Raw genomic sequence first — 15,491 nt, 5'->3', positions numbered from 1 at the left:
GAATGTTCTACTGTTATGCTTTAAAACACATAAGTATTCTTTTATATATGCCAAATAGTACAAAATATTACACTTAAGTGATCCCAATGCATGTGTACCTACATCCCTCTACCTCTCGTTCCCATCTGGGAGCTCAAGACAGAATTACCATATCTCTTCCTTATATTTTTATCATACTTCCCTTGGACCTCTCTCACAGCAAATCAATGCTGCCTTTCATTACAGTCATTTCCTGTGTTAGATCTAAGCTTCCTAAAGATATAGTCAGGTTCTTACACATCTATAACAGCAGTCAGCACTGTGCCTCAGGCTTATTTGTCAAGTTGCACTATCCTTTATTTTCTCTTTACAATTTGAAATATGAATACAACCATATTGGAAATATTTTTACTCATTAAAAATTTGTAACTTATTAGGGAGACTGACATATCCAGTAGTTGAAAAGAATGAGTGAGATCTATATATCATTATGCAATCATTTGCACCTCAAGTCAATAAATAAAAGGGCAAGGTGCAGGATGATGTACGTATATTTCATACATGTGCTTATCTATGCAGAGAACATTTCTAGAAGGTTACATAAGAGACTGGTAACTGTGACTGAATCTAGGGAGAGAGCCCGAGTATCTGGCATCAAAGGGAGACTTATTTTTTACTGCATATATCTTTTTGTACTATTTAATTTTTTGTCATGTGAATGTATGACTTTTTCAACTAAAATAACAGCTTAATAATTTACACTTTCAGTAAGAACATATGCACACAAAATACTCAAATCAGATCAGGATAAGGAGCAGTTTAACAAAAGAATAAACTTTATGTTTATCAGTTATATGGTTAATTACTGTATAAGTAATTAAAGTGATTACTTATTAAAGTAATTAAAGTGATTACTTATTAAAGTAATTAAAGTGAAGAAATCACTGTGGAGTGATGTGACCAGGAAAAGATTCACAGTGTAAAACACGGTCTAAGGAAAGGCTTCACGGTGTCAATAAGGAGGGCTTGACCTAGACCTCAAAGGAAGCGATTTGAATATGTTGAGAGAGGGGGAGAAGGGCAAAGTTCCCTCTGGCTGAAGCAAAACTGTGGGGTAGGGCTGGGAGGCACAAGACCTGGGCTTTAGTCCTTTGACCCTAAAAACTAGGCTCTTGGGCAGGTCACTCTCTCCATCCCTATATCCATTGCTGGGTCCCTAAAACAAAATGTAATCAATGATCCCTTGGGTCCTTTCCAGTTCTCAAATAATATTCTACCTCCTTAATTATAATTGGGAAGAAAGGTTAGGGCTAGATTTGGGGACATCTTGAATGCCAAGGAAAGGAATTTAACAGTTCGGTCAGAGGAAGCCAGTCAAAGTTTCTGAAAAAAGGAGTATGATTTAGGAAGACTGAATTAATACATGAGAGTACAGGGTACAATTTTGGTTATTATCATTATTAATTTGCCATCATTTACAGGGTAGACAAGAAGGGAAATAGCAAACTAAACTTGGAGATCTGCAAGATTCAGAGAAGCAAGAGATCAACACGGCCCCAGAACTCAAATGGCACTCCTGAGTAAACTATGGGACCTCAGGTTTGTTTGCAGCCCTAGAGATGCATTCCTCTAGGTCATCTGCCCCAAGTTCTTGCTTGCTATCCTCTTTCAGGGTCCTGTTGATTAGTGTTCAGCGTCAGGGAGCATTCTGAGCCTGAAAAGTCATTCTACTCAATCACAGTGTCAGGTTTTGTAAAGGTTTCTTCTACAACTTGACTCTCTCTGGCACTGAATTTTCTAGGTAGCCGGTACCAATTTACACAGATTTAAATATTTCTGCATTTTATTAAAAATTTCTTAAAACTTATACATATACTATATATCCATAATGACACAATTAGAAAATACTGACAAGTACAAATTTTCAAAAGATACCTTTAACCCAGATACAATCACTGTTAATATTCTGTTTTAATGACATCAAACTTGAAATTTTAAGGAAATAGTTTTGAGAAGGTGATTTGCTTTGTGGCACTGTGGACTGACTGACCCTCATTTAACTTTTAATGTGCCTGCTCTTTTTTCAGATCTCCAGTTAAAGGATCACCTCCTCATAGGCAGAGAAATTCTTTTTCACATTGTGCTCTACCCCCACAGGACCTACATGCTAAATTAAGCAACAGTAATGTCATTCAAATGATGAAGTAATGATTAACTGCCCCCAAATTACCTTTCAACATATCACTCTCATGCTCAAATACCTCTAATGCGTTCCCTCTGCCTGAGAATCACTTTCCAACTCTTCAATCAGGTGTTCAAGGATCTCCAAAATGTGATTTCACCCAGGCTTATCCGGATGAAACTCTCTGCAACAACTAGTCTAGATTTTTTTTTTTATCCTATGCACATGCCATACTTAACATACTATGTGCCTTCGCCTGCTTCTGATTTCCCATTCCTGGAATATCTTTCCCACTCTGCTCTCTATTCAAATCCTATTCATTCTTCCGAAGTCCAGTTCAATGACAGCCTGTATAGAATTTTCTCCAGTCATTTCAATGCAGGTTAAATGCTCACTCATAAGCTAAGCACTATCTATAAGTCTAAAATACTCATTCTGGCACTTAATGAAATAGTTTCCTATACTTTCACTGTTAGCTAAAATATCGTGTAAATATTTTTATTACTGTTCTAAAATAATTTTTAAGTATGATGAAGGAAGAGACCACGCTCTATGCCTCTTTTATATCACACTAACACTCTATACAGTACTGCATACAGAGTAGGCACTACTCATTTAATTACATAAAACTGAACAAAATGAAGATAACGAGCAATTCTGTTACTTGACCAACTTCACTTTACGGCATGAGGGACACAGTAAAGGAGTAAAAGGAAGAGATTCTCAAGTTGAATAGGGAAAAGTATTCTTTTGGGATAGGAAAAGGGGCTTCCCGGTATGGGGAATGGAATGATTTGTGTGGTAGGAAGAGAGCAAGTGGCTGGTGAAAAAGATAAANGAAAGTCTGAACTTAGGAAACAGGAACAACAGTGAAGTATTGGGAGAATAAAGGCAAGAGTTCTATATATGCTTCAGCGTTTATATGAATGTGGCTCTCTAGAAAATGAAACTTTCAAATTAACCCTAAACTCTGAAATTCAACTAAAAAATATGAAAGTAGGGAGTCTTGCCTAATCTTAAACTTACAGAAAAGTAAACAAATGAGAATGACATATTTGAAGAGCCTAATCACAATACAGGGCCTGTGAAACAAAAGCCAAGTAAGTGCACCTATCCTGGAATCCTCAAATTATATCTGAGTATCATGGCCACTGGGGACTCAGGTTGTCAATATAACTATTAAAAATACATTTCTTACCTTTGTCTTCTCCCTGCTCACCAATAACCCATACTTGTTTTCCTGCTAGTTGTGCCTTCAAAACATTTGTAATAATGTATTGTAATCTCTGTGAATCCAGATTACATCCGATTCCAATCACTCGATTTGTAGGAAATGCACTCAGTTTCCACGTCACATAGGTCATGATTTCCACTAAAAATTGCACACAAGGTAAAAATGTAAAGATTTAAAAAATATACTTCTAGTCTAGTTCATAAACAAAATAATTATTATTTTAATAAGCATACTAGAGCTTCTACATATTCTTCTTAGGTCCTAAATGCACTTTTAGGCATTTTTAATGTATATTAAAAACACTAACCAGGTTTCAACATGATTTTACATAACTTTGTTGTTAAATATAAACTAAGAGTGGAAAATAGATATTTTCCTAGTTAAGTAAGAAAGATGAAAACTAGGCATAGAAAACCAGAAAAGAATATTTGTATTTCATTGATCAAGGTCTTTTTAATATCTTTAAAAAATTTTTTTAAATGTTTGTTTATTTTTGAGAGTGTGCACGCAAGCACATGAACAGGGGAGGGGCAGAGAGGAGAGAGACAGAATCCCAAGCAGACCCTGTGCCTCCAGCATGGAGCCCAATGCAGGACTCAAATTCATAAACCACAAGATCATGACCGGAGCTCAAATCAAGAGTCAGATGCTCAACTGACTGAGCCACCCAGGCACCCCTCTTTTATACCTATCTTAAGGTGAATTTCTATTTTTAAATTAAAATAATGATCATATACTACCACCATACAGTGCAACATTATGAACAAACAAAAACACAACTACTTTTTTCTGCCATGCCAAAAGGACATCAGGAATGAAAGAGATCAGTGTCCCTCAACCTATTACTATAGGAAAACAATCAAAATACACACCATACCCTTATACTGGGAACATTAAGAAAATCTGTTCATCAACTGGAGTCTGATACCACTTAATTCTTTGATAATATTTCTTTTGTAAGTAAACCAGTTCTCAAAATACTTTGCAATATACAAAAAAGTTAGAAACACACATTGACACGCCCACTAACATTTTACATTTTAGAATTAACAAAAGGTCTTTCATATAAACCACTGCATTTTTCTCTTCGGTGTGTAACCTTTTTCTCACTGAAGAAGACATGGCCAACAACCTGGAACAGAATGATGGTGATGTGTCATAAAAAATCCCAAGTTAAAAAACTTCTAGTTAATGTGAGTCATAAGAAGTAACCGGTTGACAGAATATGGTTGTACTGTATTGCTCAGTATAAGAATAATTTGACTAAATAGTCTAGTTGTCCTTTTATAATATAGTTTTATGACTTTTATCAGTACTGGCAAGTCTATTCATGTACTGGACCATCAGATTAATTTAAAATAAAACCATTTACCTGGTTGAGATGCAACGAGCAGGACGCCATGTTGACTATAATGTCCCAGAGCAGGGACGAGGGCTCTGAACATATTCACATTGCTTTGTACCACATCAAGGTAGGACTGAGAACTACCCAAAGAGTTGACTGTGAAGATCACCACCTTGGAATGAGCAGAGGCAGACAAATCTAATGAATAAAAAGAAATAGTCTGAGCTCAATATCTAGGTTTTCGTCAAGTTCTTGTTCTTGTTTTTCTTATTCTTTTCTACAAGTGGAGAGCCTTTAGGTATATTGGCCTTCCAGATCAATCTTATATCCATAGAAATATATAGAGGGCTGAGGTTTGTCTCCAGAAAGATAATTAAAAGCAAGAGTGTATTTCAAAGGGAGAAAGAGAACAAAAGGGGATAAAGAAAATAAAGTGCAGGACCCAGAAGCTAAAAATAAGGATTTAAGTTTTTCTATAATGCATAACTAGGAGAAATAAGTAATATGTAATAGGCAAAATGAACCTACAATCAATTAAGTCACTAATTTTTAAACTATGAGTTTAGGAGCCCTAGAATTCTTTGACAGTGACTCACAGGCCACATGGAAGGTGTGAGAATATGTGGAAAGAAGGCTGGTAGGCACAGTTCCACACTGTTTACTTTGACCTCTCTAGGCAGAGTAGCTCTGCTTGCGTCTGTTTTACTTACGAAGGATTCTACTCCAAAGAGGAAAAAAAAATGGTTGGAAAATCTTTGTATCAAGATAAAATATCTTGGCCAATTTTTTATAGACTTCCTTATACTGAAGCCAGTATCCTTGGTTTTAGGTTCCTCTTTCAATGGGGCCTAGGTAAGCAACTGTAACAACTTAAGAAAAGCTTTTCTCTAGACTTGTTCCTCTGATCTTGAAGCACACAATACGCAATTTTACATTTTTACAACTACGTTACTCTCTATTACACAATGTGCTTTATAGTTAAGTACGTGTCAAAACAGTAGCCAGGCTTTATCAGCATCAGAGACAACAGAAAAATAACACAGTAGATGGCATTAGTCAACAGTTGTAAATTAATATTAGCATCCCAGGGAGACAAGGAGTAGATTCCAGTGTTTATATTCTTAATTAAGCCTCTACGGCCATCTCTCTAAACCATTTTCAGAAGGAAGCACTTCTGCAATACATCCTCTGGGAAATGTACTTTCCAAGTTTAGCTCCTATTCTGACACTGTCGTGGGGATAGTAGATCCAAAAACTGAGTCCTGGATTTTATTTTATTTTTTTATGTCTTCCTTTTGAGAGACAGAGACAGAGAGTGAGCAGGGGAGGGGCAGAGAGAGAGGGAGACACAGAATCTGAAGCAGGCTCCAGGCTCTGAGCTGTCAGCACAGAGCCTGATACGCGGCCTGAACCCACGGACTATGAGATCACTACCTGAGCCAAAGTCAGACACTTAACCAACTGAGCCACCCAGGTGTTCCGAGTCCTGGATTTTAATTATGGTTCTTCATGAATACTCTTTTTTCTTTTTTAAAGTTTTTTTTAACATTTATTTATTTTTGAGAGAGATACAGTGTGAGTGGGGGAGGGGCAGAAAGAAAGGGAGACACAGAATCTGAAGCAGGCTCCAGACTCTGAGCTGTTAGCACAGAGCCTGACGTGGGGCTCGAACCCACAAGTGGTGAGATCATGACCTGAGCTGAAGTCGGGACACTTAACCGACTGAGCCACCCAGGCGCCCCTCTTCATGAGTACTCTTAAATAATTCCTGTGTTCTAGAGTTCACAGTAGATACCCAGTGATGAGTCAAAACCTCAAGAGTTGAAAGGTATATAGTTAACACTTCTGGACCACTTCTATATGCCAGGTACTATTCTAAGAGCTTTCTATATATTTACTCATTTAATCTAATTTACAACACACTACGGGGTCATAGCCCCTATGTTACAGATGGGGAATATGAGGCATAGAAGAGTAATGTACTCAATCATAGAGCTATTTGTAGCAGACCCAGAATCCAAGCCCAGGGAACCTGGCTTGTAGAGTGCTGTTAAGCACTATGTTGTATTTAGAAACTGAGTCCAAAACCCTCATAAAGATGAGGAAACTGATGTTTAGAGAGATTAGGTGACTTGTCCATATTACCAAATTATCAGTGAACAGTTCAATTTATGACCTTAAAATCTGGTCCTAACCTATTTTGTCAGGATCATTTTATTTTCTTTCCTCCCTTTAGCTTCCTCTACTTTGAATGATACATATGCCATTGCCCTCAAGGTTGCCTCATGAATAAATAAAGTAGTAGCTGTCTAAAAGGATTTCAAAAGTACAAGAAAGGCTTCGTACTCCATAAGGTTTCCCAAGCTTACAAGCCTTTTATTCTCTTCCTCTGAGCCTAGAAACTAGTATTTCTTGTACTCTCCTATGTAAACCTTTGGCTCAAGTAGAATTGGACCCTATTCTTCCCAGCATATCTCTCTCACTTCCCTGATAGGACTTTTTTTTTCTTTTTTTTTTAAAAAAAAATTTTTTTTTAATGTTTTATTTATTTCTAGGAGAGAGAGAGAGACAGCATGAGCAGGGGAGGGTCAGAGAGAGAGGGAGTCACAGACTGAAACAGGCTCCAGGCTCTGAGCCGGCAGTCAGCACAGAGCCCGACGTGGGGCTCGAACCCACGAACCGCGAGATCATGACCCAAGCGAAAGTCGGACGCTTAACCAACTAAGCCACCCAGGCGCCCCCCTGATAGGACTCTTATTCAAATTCTTTCTTCCTTTTTTTATGTTTATTTATTCATTTTTGAGGGAGAACATGCATGTGAGCCAGGGAGGGGCAGAGAGAGAGGGAGACAGAGAATCCCTAGCAGGCTCTGTGCTGTCAGCTCAGAGTTGGGACATGGTGCTCAAACTCACAAACCATGAGATCATGACCTAAGCCAAAACCAAGAGTCAGACGCTTAACCGACTGAGCCACCCTGGCACCCCTCAAATTCTTTCTAGCTGGCATGTTTCTCACTGCACTCACCACACATTAGATAGATATCTGTTTAGCTATTTACAATATTAAACATGTTATGAGCTCTGTGAGAGCAGGGATTGTTTGTGTCTTACTCATCTTTCCATCTCCAAGATCTAGATACTTAGTGACAGCCACATTCAGCACCTCCCCCCAAGAGCAATCCAAATTTCCCTAATCCCGGTACACCTACCACAGACCTCCATCCTACTTAGCCAAAAGTAGTACCTCACTCCACTCAACTCCAGGAGTGCTCACTGTCTATACCATTCTCTTGGCAATTAATCATATATTGCCTCATTGTTCTCTTGTCATGAATCACTGTTTACATCTTCCACGTGTGTCTTTCCATCTAAACTTTAAGCTGCTTCCATTTCTATCAATCTCCTACAGTAGTTTTTAAATACTCAGCTGGGTACTTAGGCATAACTTGGGAAGTGTAATAAAATCACAGATAACCCCATGTTCTGAAGACTTATTTCAATAAAGGGAAATACCACTCAGGAGTGCAACTCGCCATGTGATTCTTAACCACAGTTAGGTTTGGTGAATACTGCCCCACAGACAACTAAATTCTTTGTACCTCGTAGACACTCAAAATTTTTCTTGGACTCTTCCTTCTCAGGTCTTCCCTTAGAAGTTGATGATTTAACAAAAGACCCAAATAGCCATTGCACTCTTGAGAAAGAAGAACAAAGCTGGAGGTATCACAATCCGAAATTTCACGATACCTTACAAAGCTGTAGTAATCAAAACACTATAGTACGGACACAAAAACAGACACAGATCAATGAAATAGAATACAGAGTCTGGAAATAAACCCACACTTTTATGGTCAATTAATCTATGACCAAGGAGGCAAGAGTATACAGTAGGAAAAAGAAAGTCTCTTCAACAAACAGTGTTGGGAAAACTGGACAGCTACATTCTAAAGAATGAAATTGGACCCTTTTCTTATATCATATACAAAAATAAACAAAATGGATTAGAGACCAGAGGTGCATGGGTGGCTCAGTCAGGCATCTGACTCTTGGCTTCAGCTCAGGTCTTGAAATCACAGTTTCATGAATTCAAACGCCATGTTGAGCTCTGCACTAGCAGCACGGAGCCTGCTTAGGATTGTCTTTCTCCCTCTCTCTCTCTGTCCCTCCCTCTGTGCTGTCCCTCTTTCAAAATAAATAAACTTAAAAAAATTTTTTAATGGATTAAAGACCTAAATGTGAGACATAAAACCATTAAATTCCTAGAGGAAAACATAAGCAGTAATTTCTTTGACATCAGCCAAAGAAATATTTTTCTAGATATGTCTCCTCTAGTAAGAGAAACAAAAGCAAAATTAAACTACTGGGGACTACACCAAATTAAAAAGTTTCTACACAGTGAGGAAAATGATCAACAAAACAAAAAGGCAACCTACTGAATGGGAGACGATATTTGTAAATGATATAACTAATAAAGGGTTAGTATCTAAAATATATAAAAAATTTATCCAACTTGGGACACCTGAGTGGCTCAGTCAATTAAGTGTCCAACTTTGGCTCAGGTCATGATCTCACGGTTCATGAGTTCAAGCCCCACACAGGATTCTGTGCTGACAGCTAGAGCCTGGAGCCTGCTTCAAATTCTGTTTCTCTCTCTTCTCTCTGTCCCTCCCCCACTCACACTCCTGTCTGACTGTCTCTCTCTCGAAAATAAATAAACATTAAGAATTTATGCAGCTCAACACCAAAAAAACCATCAATCCATTTGATGGGGAGACGACAAGAATACATATGTTTCCAAAGAAGATATACAGATGACCAAAAAATTCATGAAAAGATGCTCAACACTGGTAATCATCAGGGACATGCAAATTAAAACTGCAATGATATTACTTTACACCGGTCAGAATGGCTAAAATAAAAAAGATGAGAAATAACAAGTGTTGGCATGGATGTGGAGAAAAAAGGAACCCTCATGTAGTGTTGGTGGGAATGTGAACTGGTGCAGTCACTGTGGAAAATCAGTGTATGGAGCTTCCTCAAAAAAATTAAAAATAAACTTAACATATGATGTAGTAATTCCACTACTAAGTATTTACCCAAAGAAAAAGAAAACACTAATTCAAAAAGATCTATATTTATTGCAGCATTATTTACAATAGTCAAGATATGAAAGCAACTCAAGTGTCTACCAATAGACGAATGGATAAAGAAGATAGACACACACACACACACACACACACACACACACACACACACACACACCAGGAATATTACTCAGCCATAAAAAAGAATCTAGTCTTGCCATTTATAACAACATGGATGGACTTAGAAGGTATAATGCTAAGTGAAATAAGTCAGAGAAAGGTAAATGCTGTAATTTAAGAAACAAATGCTAAGTGAAATAAGTAAGCAAACAACTAAGGAAAAGAGACAAACAAAAACCCAGACTCTACTACAGAGAATAAACAGAGGGTTACCAGAGTGGAGATCACTGGATGGAATAGGTAAAGTAGGTTAAGAGTAAGCTTATATTGATGGAAGAGGAGGTGAAGAGGGTTAAGAGTAAGCTTATTGATGAACACTAAAAAATGTATAGAATTGTTGAACCACTATATGGTACACCCAAAACTAATATAACACTGTATGTTAATTGTACTTGAATAAAAAATAAAATTAAGTTTAAAAGAAGTTGGTGATTTAATATGGAGGAAAAAAATTTTACAGTTATACAGAAAGTCAGGAAGAACCTTAAGCATGATTATGTAAAACTATGATATAACTTACAAGGTTAAGGATCATAACAAAAGTTTATTCAATAATAATTAGTTTGATATACCTCTGCCCAGGTTCCTGTCATGCCAAGGGTAATTATACTAGGCCCTAAGAACACAGAGTGAATGACATACTGTCCTTGCCCTTGATGTAATACGGTAGGGTTCAAGGGTTAGAATGGAGGACTTCAGAGTGAGATCTCCTGCTCCAAATCCTAACTTTACCACTTACGTATTAGCGTAGCGATGTTTCCTCCTGGGTCAGAGGCACATCTGGACCTCCAGGACAGAAACCTCTTACCTCTATCCCAGCTGCACAGGAAGGCCAGAAAACTGCATACTTCTTGCCAAGCCACTGGTTCCCAATCAATAGGCCCTAGACCAGTGCTTGTTTACTGACACTGGGGGGACATCAATCCAATATCAAGCACGTCAAAGGACCCAGCAAATATTTCATGCTCCCATATACTACTGTTCTCACATTATGAGGATGATGATGAATGAAATACACATTGATTTTAAGTCACTGCTGAATTATTTTATTCAAAACCATGGAAAATCAATCCAATCAAAATGTCCAAATGCTGTGGAGACCTCACAGAAGTATTCTAGCCAGTATTATCAGTATGAATATACTGGAGACAGTATAAATATTTTCATTTCTCTGGTATATTGCTAAACCATTCTAACTGTAATAAAATTACATAAAAACTTTCTTCAAATTATTTTTCACTAGGGTGCAAAATTTTAGAAATGGTGATGAGCCTTAATTTAGAAATTGTGTTAAATCGAGAGCTACTAGAAATCTTCCTATATTGGCAGGGGAGGGAACTACCAAAGAATGGCTTCTCAGAAGCTTTGAGAATTATTTCAGACAATGACTAGAGGGGATATTTTTGTCTGATGAACGGAGGTAGACTTTTGTTTTAATGTTAATTTTTAAAACAAGAATACTCATATTAAAAAATAACATAGGAAATCACTGTTCAGTTCAAGTGAGTGCCTTTAACGATTACTGCCACAGTGGTCTGGGTTTTGGAGCTGTACAAACAATGTTGAAACTTTCTAAGATTTACCATATGTGGCAAACTAAGGCCAAGAACTACGTATGTTATGCCATATCTCTCTCTTTCGGGAGGATTGTCTTAAAAATAAAAAGTAAATCTATTGATTAAAATGTGTAAGAGAAAAAATGATACAACATAAATTCCAATATCAATACTAAAATCATGAAGAGTAATACGTGGTTTGGCATTAGGATTATTCTGGAAGGTTTCCTAGGGAAAAGGTGACTCAAGTTTAAGTATGAAAGGCATGTTGAGGTTAATGAAGAAGTATTTATTTGGGGTAAGCATAAAGGGGGAAAGGAGGCAAAAAAGGGCTTAAGTCAAGAGTTTCAACTTCAATACAGTGAATTTCAAAATTTTGATTGTGACCTATACCATGAGATGGACATGCCATGAAATACGTTTTCTATCGCAACCCAAGACCCAATATATGCATATGTATACATATATAAAACAAAAACATTACAGAAAATACTCTTAACACTACTCTGATATTTTCTATTGTTCTAGTTCATTATTATAAAATGCTGGTCATGGTCCAGTGTGCTGATTCCACAATCTGCAATAATGTTACTATTTATCATTTTTAGAATCCTTTAATGAGAATAAGAATTACCTGAGCTACTTATCTAAAATGTAGATTCCCAGAAATTCAGGATCCATAGGCCTAGGGTGGACCCCAGGTATCTGTAATTTTACGGTGGTTCTGATATAAGTGATTAACCCACAAGCCACGTTTTAAGAACCACTGGCTATTGAGCATATTTTGCTTTGCTCTATATATCAACAACACATTATTTTTAAATGTTTTTTATTTTGAGAGTGTGCACACATGCATGAGTGGGGGGAGGGGCAGAGAGAGAGACAGAGGGAGAAAGAGAATCCCAAACAGGCCATCAGCACAGAGCCCAATGTGGGGCTTGATCCTACCGTACAAACCAAACTGTGAGATCATGACCTGAGGTGAAATCAAGAGTCAGATGTTTAGCCAACTGAGCCACCTAGGTGACCCAACAACACATTATTTTTTTTTTTGATGAGCAAAATTTTTAATTTTGTTTTGTTTAAAAATTTTTTTTTTTACAAATAGTTTATTGTCAAATTAGTTTCCGCATAACACCCAGTGCTCATCCCCACAAGTGTCCTCCTCCATGCCCATCCCTCCTCCCCCCACATCCATCAGTCCTCAGTTTTTGTCAGCATTCAAGAGTCTCTCATGGTTTGCCTCTCTCCCTTTCCCCCACCATTTCCCCCCTTCTTCTCCCCCTTGTTCCTCCGTCAAGTTCCTCCTAATCCTCCTATACGTGCAAACATATGGTATTTGTCCTTCTCTGCCTGACTTATTTCGCTCAGCATAACACCCTCAAGGTCCATCCATGTTGCTACACATGGCCAGATTTCATTGTTTCTCATTGCCATGTAGTATTCCATGGTATAGATAAACCACATCTTCTTGATCCATTCATCTGTTGATGGACACTTAGGCTCTTTCCATGTTTTAGCTATTGTGGAGAGTGCTGCTATGAACATTGGGGTACATGTGCTCCTATGCATCAGCATTTCTGTATCCCTTGGGTAAATTCCTAGCAGTGCTATTGCTGGGTCATAGGGGAGTTCTATTGTTAGTTTCCTGAGGAACCTCCACACTGTTTTCCAGAGGGGCTGTACCAGTTTACATTCCCACCAACAGTGTAGGAGGGTGCCCATTTCTCCACATCCTCGCCAGCATCTCGAGTTCTCTGATTTGCTCATTTTAGCCACTCTGACTGGCGTGAGGTGGTATCTCAGTGTGGTTTTGATTACAACACATTATTTTTAACTTTACAACTACTGAACACTTTTTTTCTCCATGCACAAGCATGCATATACTCATACACACAAGCATTTATGCTTGTATATACACAGAATATTTCTGGAGTGAATCATGTGAAATTGGTAACAAACTTGCATTTAAAACCTTAGTTTTAGCCTCTTACTAACTACATGTCCTAAGCCACAATCTCTCTGAGCCATCTATAAAATAAAGTAAGAAAAGTATATGAATATATATAAAGTATCTAGCATATATTACTGATTCCTTAAGAAATGGCAACTATTATTAAGAGACAACACATAAACATAATAGTAAACATGATAATATAACAAACATAATAACCATGATCAAAATATCATAGGACAATGGTCTCCTTAGCTATATTTAAAATAGAATAAAAGTAATCAAAAGAAAGGAAAAAGGAATACTTATATACTATTGGTCAGAGTATTAATTGGTACAACTTCTTTGGGAACAATTTTAACAATATAAATTTTAAAAACATGTATCTTTTCTTTTTTTTCTTTTTTAATTTTTTTAATGTTTTATTTATTTCTAGGAGAGAGAGAGACAGCGTGAGCAGGGGAGGGTCAGAGAGAGAGGGAGGCCCAGACTCTGAAACAGGCTCCAGGCTCCGAGCTGGCAGTCATCACAGAGCCCGATGCGGGGCTCGAACCCACGAACCACGAGATCATGACCTAAGCGAAAGTCGGACGCTCAACCAACTAAGCCACTCAGGCGCCCCTAAAAACATGTATCTTTTGACCCAGTAATTCTACTTTATCTTGCTTGTTAGAGAAGTACACTAAAAGTTCTGCATTACAATGTTCTCCTCACTATTATTTGTAAGCACAAAAAAAACCCCAAACAACCTAAATATTGCCCAACAGGAGAAAGACATCCACCTGACAAAATATTATGAAGCTGTTAAAAAAAACAGAGCTATTTAGATCTGTATGTGCTGTTTGAAAGCATACTATTAAATTCATCAATAACTTACACACAGAATCACCATGAACCAGCAGTTTTACTTCTGGGTATGTAACGAAAAGAAGTGAAAACAGTTATTCAAACAAAAACTTGTAGATAAATGCTGATAACCACACTATTCACAACAGCACAAAGATGCAACCCAAATGTCCCACTGACCGATAAACAGACAAATAAAATGTGGTACGTCCATACCATGGAATATTACGCAGCCATAAATAGAACGATGTACTGACACACACATCTATGGATGAATTTCGAAAACATTATGCTACGTGAAAGAAGCCAAATACAAAAGGCCACGTACTGTATGGTTCCATTTATGTGAAATATCTAGACCTGACAGATCCACAGAGCAGACTGACAGCTGCCAGAGCCTGGGGAGAGGGAAAACAGGGAGTGATTGCTTAATGTGGTCAAGGTTTCCTTTTGGGATGATGAAAAGGTTCTAGAACTACATAATGGCAATGGCTGTGGAACACTATGAATTTCCTAAATGTCACTATTGGTAAATATTATTTCAGCACAAAATAAAAATAAAGGAATAAAAATATTAACTTCAAAACCCAAATGCAGAACCAGTTTCCACAGTCTGACCCCTGAAGCAACTACTCTTAATAATTCCTCTGTCTTTCTCCAGAGTCAGTCTATGTGTACACAAGCATAACTGTTTATGTATATATGCATATGGTTTTGCATGCTCACCTGTATATATGCATATCCCTCCCCAAAGTGTTTTAATAGCTATTTTGCAAAACCCCAAATGGAGCCAAAGCACAACTCTAGGAGGGTCAGATGTAATGATCAGTGCCTGCCATGATAGGGCATTCCTCAAATTTCTAAACTATTGATCTTAATTTCCCAAAATTATTAACACACTTCTCCATATTATGGAAAATATTTGTGAGAGGTCAGTTAACATTATATTTAAAATTCTTCATGTAATAGGAATTAAATTCAGTGCTATCAGGAGTAACCAAATTAACAAGGGGAACATGAAAGTTGCCCCAAAATGGTGTAGACTCATCTGACATTCCCTACTTGGTGGCAAGTGCCATATACTATACATCTACTCCAAGGATTCTATTCTTTCAATTACATGACACCATCT

At 37.5% G+C, this 15,491-nt stretch overlaps 1 protein-coding gene across 7 annotated transcripts in view; it reads right to left on the bottom strand.

Annotated features, from left to right (window-relative positions):
* UEVLD (UEV and lactate/malate dehyrogenase domains) overlaps positions 1-15,491 on the bottom strand; it is a 50,630-nt gene that overhangs the window by 11,435 nt on the left and 23,704 nt on the right. For 5 of the 7 annotated variants that reach the window (XM_077761091.1, XM_077761093.1, XM_077761092.1 and 2 more), the window contains 2 exons: positions 4,768-4,938; positions 3,360-3,533 (listed from right to left, as the gene is read on the bottom strand). In XM_077761091.1, the coding sequence (XP_077617217.1) occupies positions 3,360-3,533; positions 4,768-4,938 (345 nt within the window). Of the gene's footprint in view, positions 1-3,359; positions 3,534-4,767; positions 4,939-15,491 lie in introns of those variants that run through there. The other 2 variants (XM_077761094.1, XM_077761097.1) reach the window with 2 other exon arrangements.

The sequence above is a fragment of the Crocuta crocuta genome, unplaced genomic scaffold (assembly GCF_008692635.1).
Source record: "Crocuta crocuta isolate KB4526 unplaced genomic scaffold, BGI_CrCroc_1.0 scaffold233, whole genome shotgun sequence".
NCBI lineage: Eukaryota > Metazoa > Chordata > Mammalia > Carnivora > Hyaenidae > Crocuta > Crocuta crocuta.
This window is presented reverse-complemented; position numbering and strand designations above follow the sequence as displayed.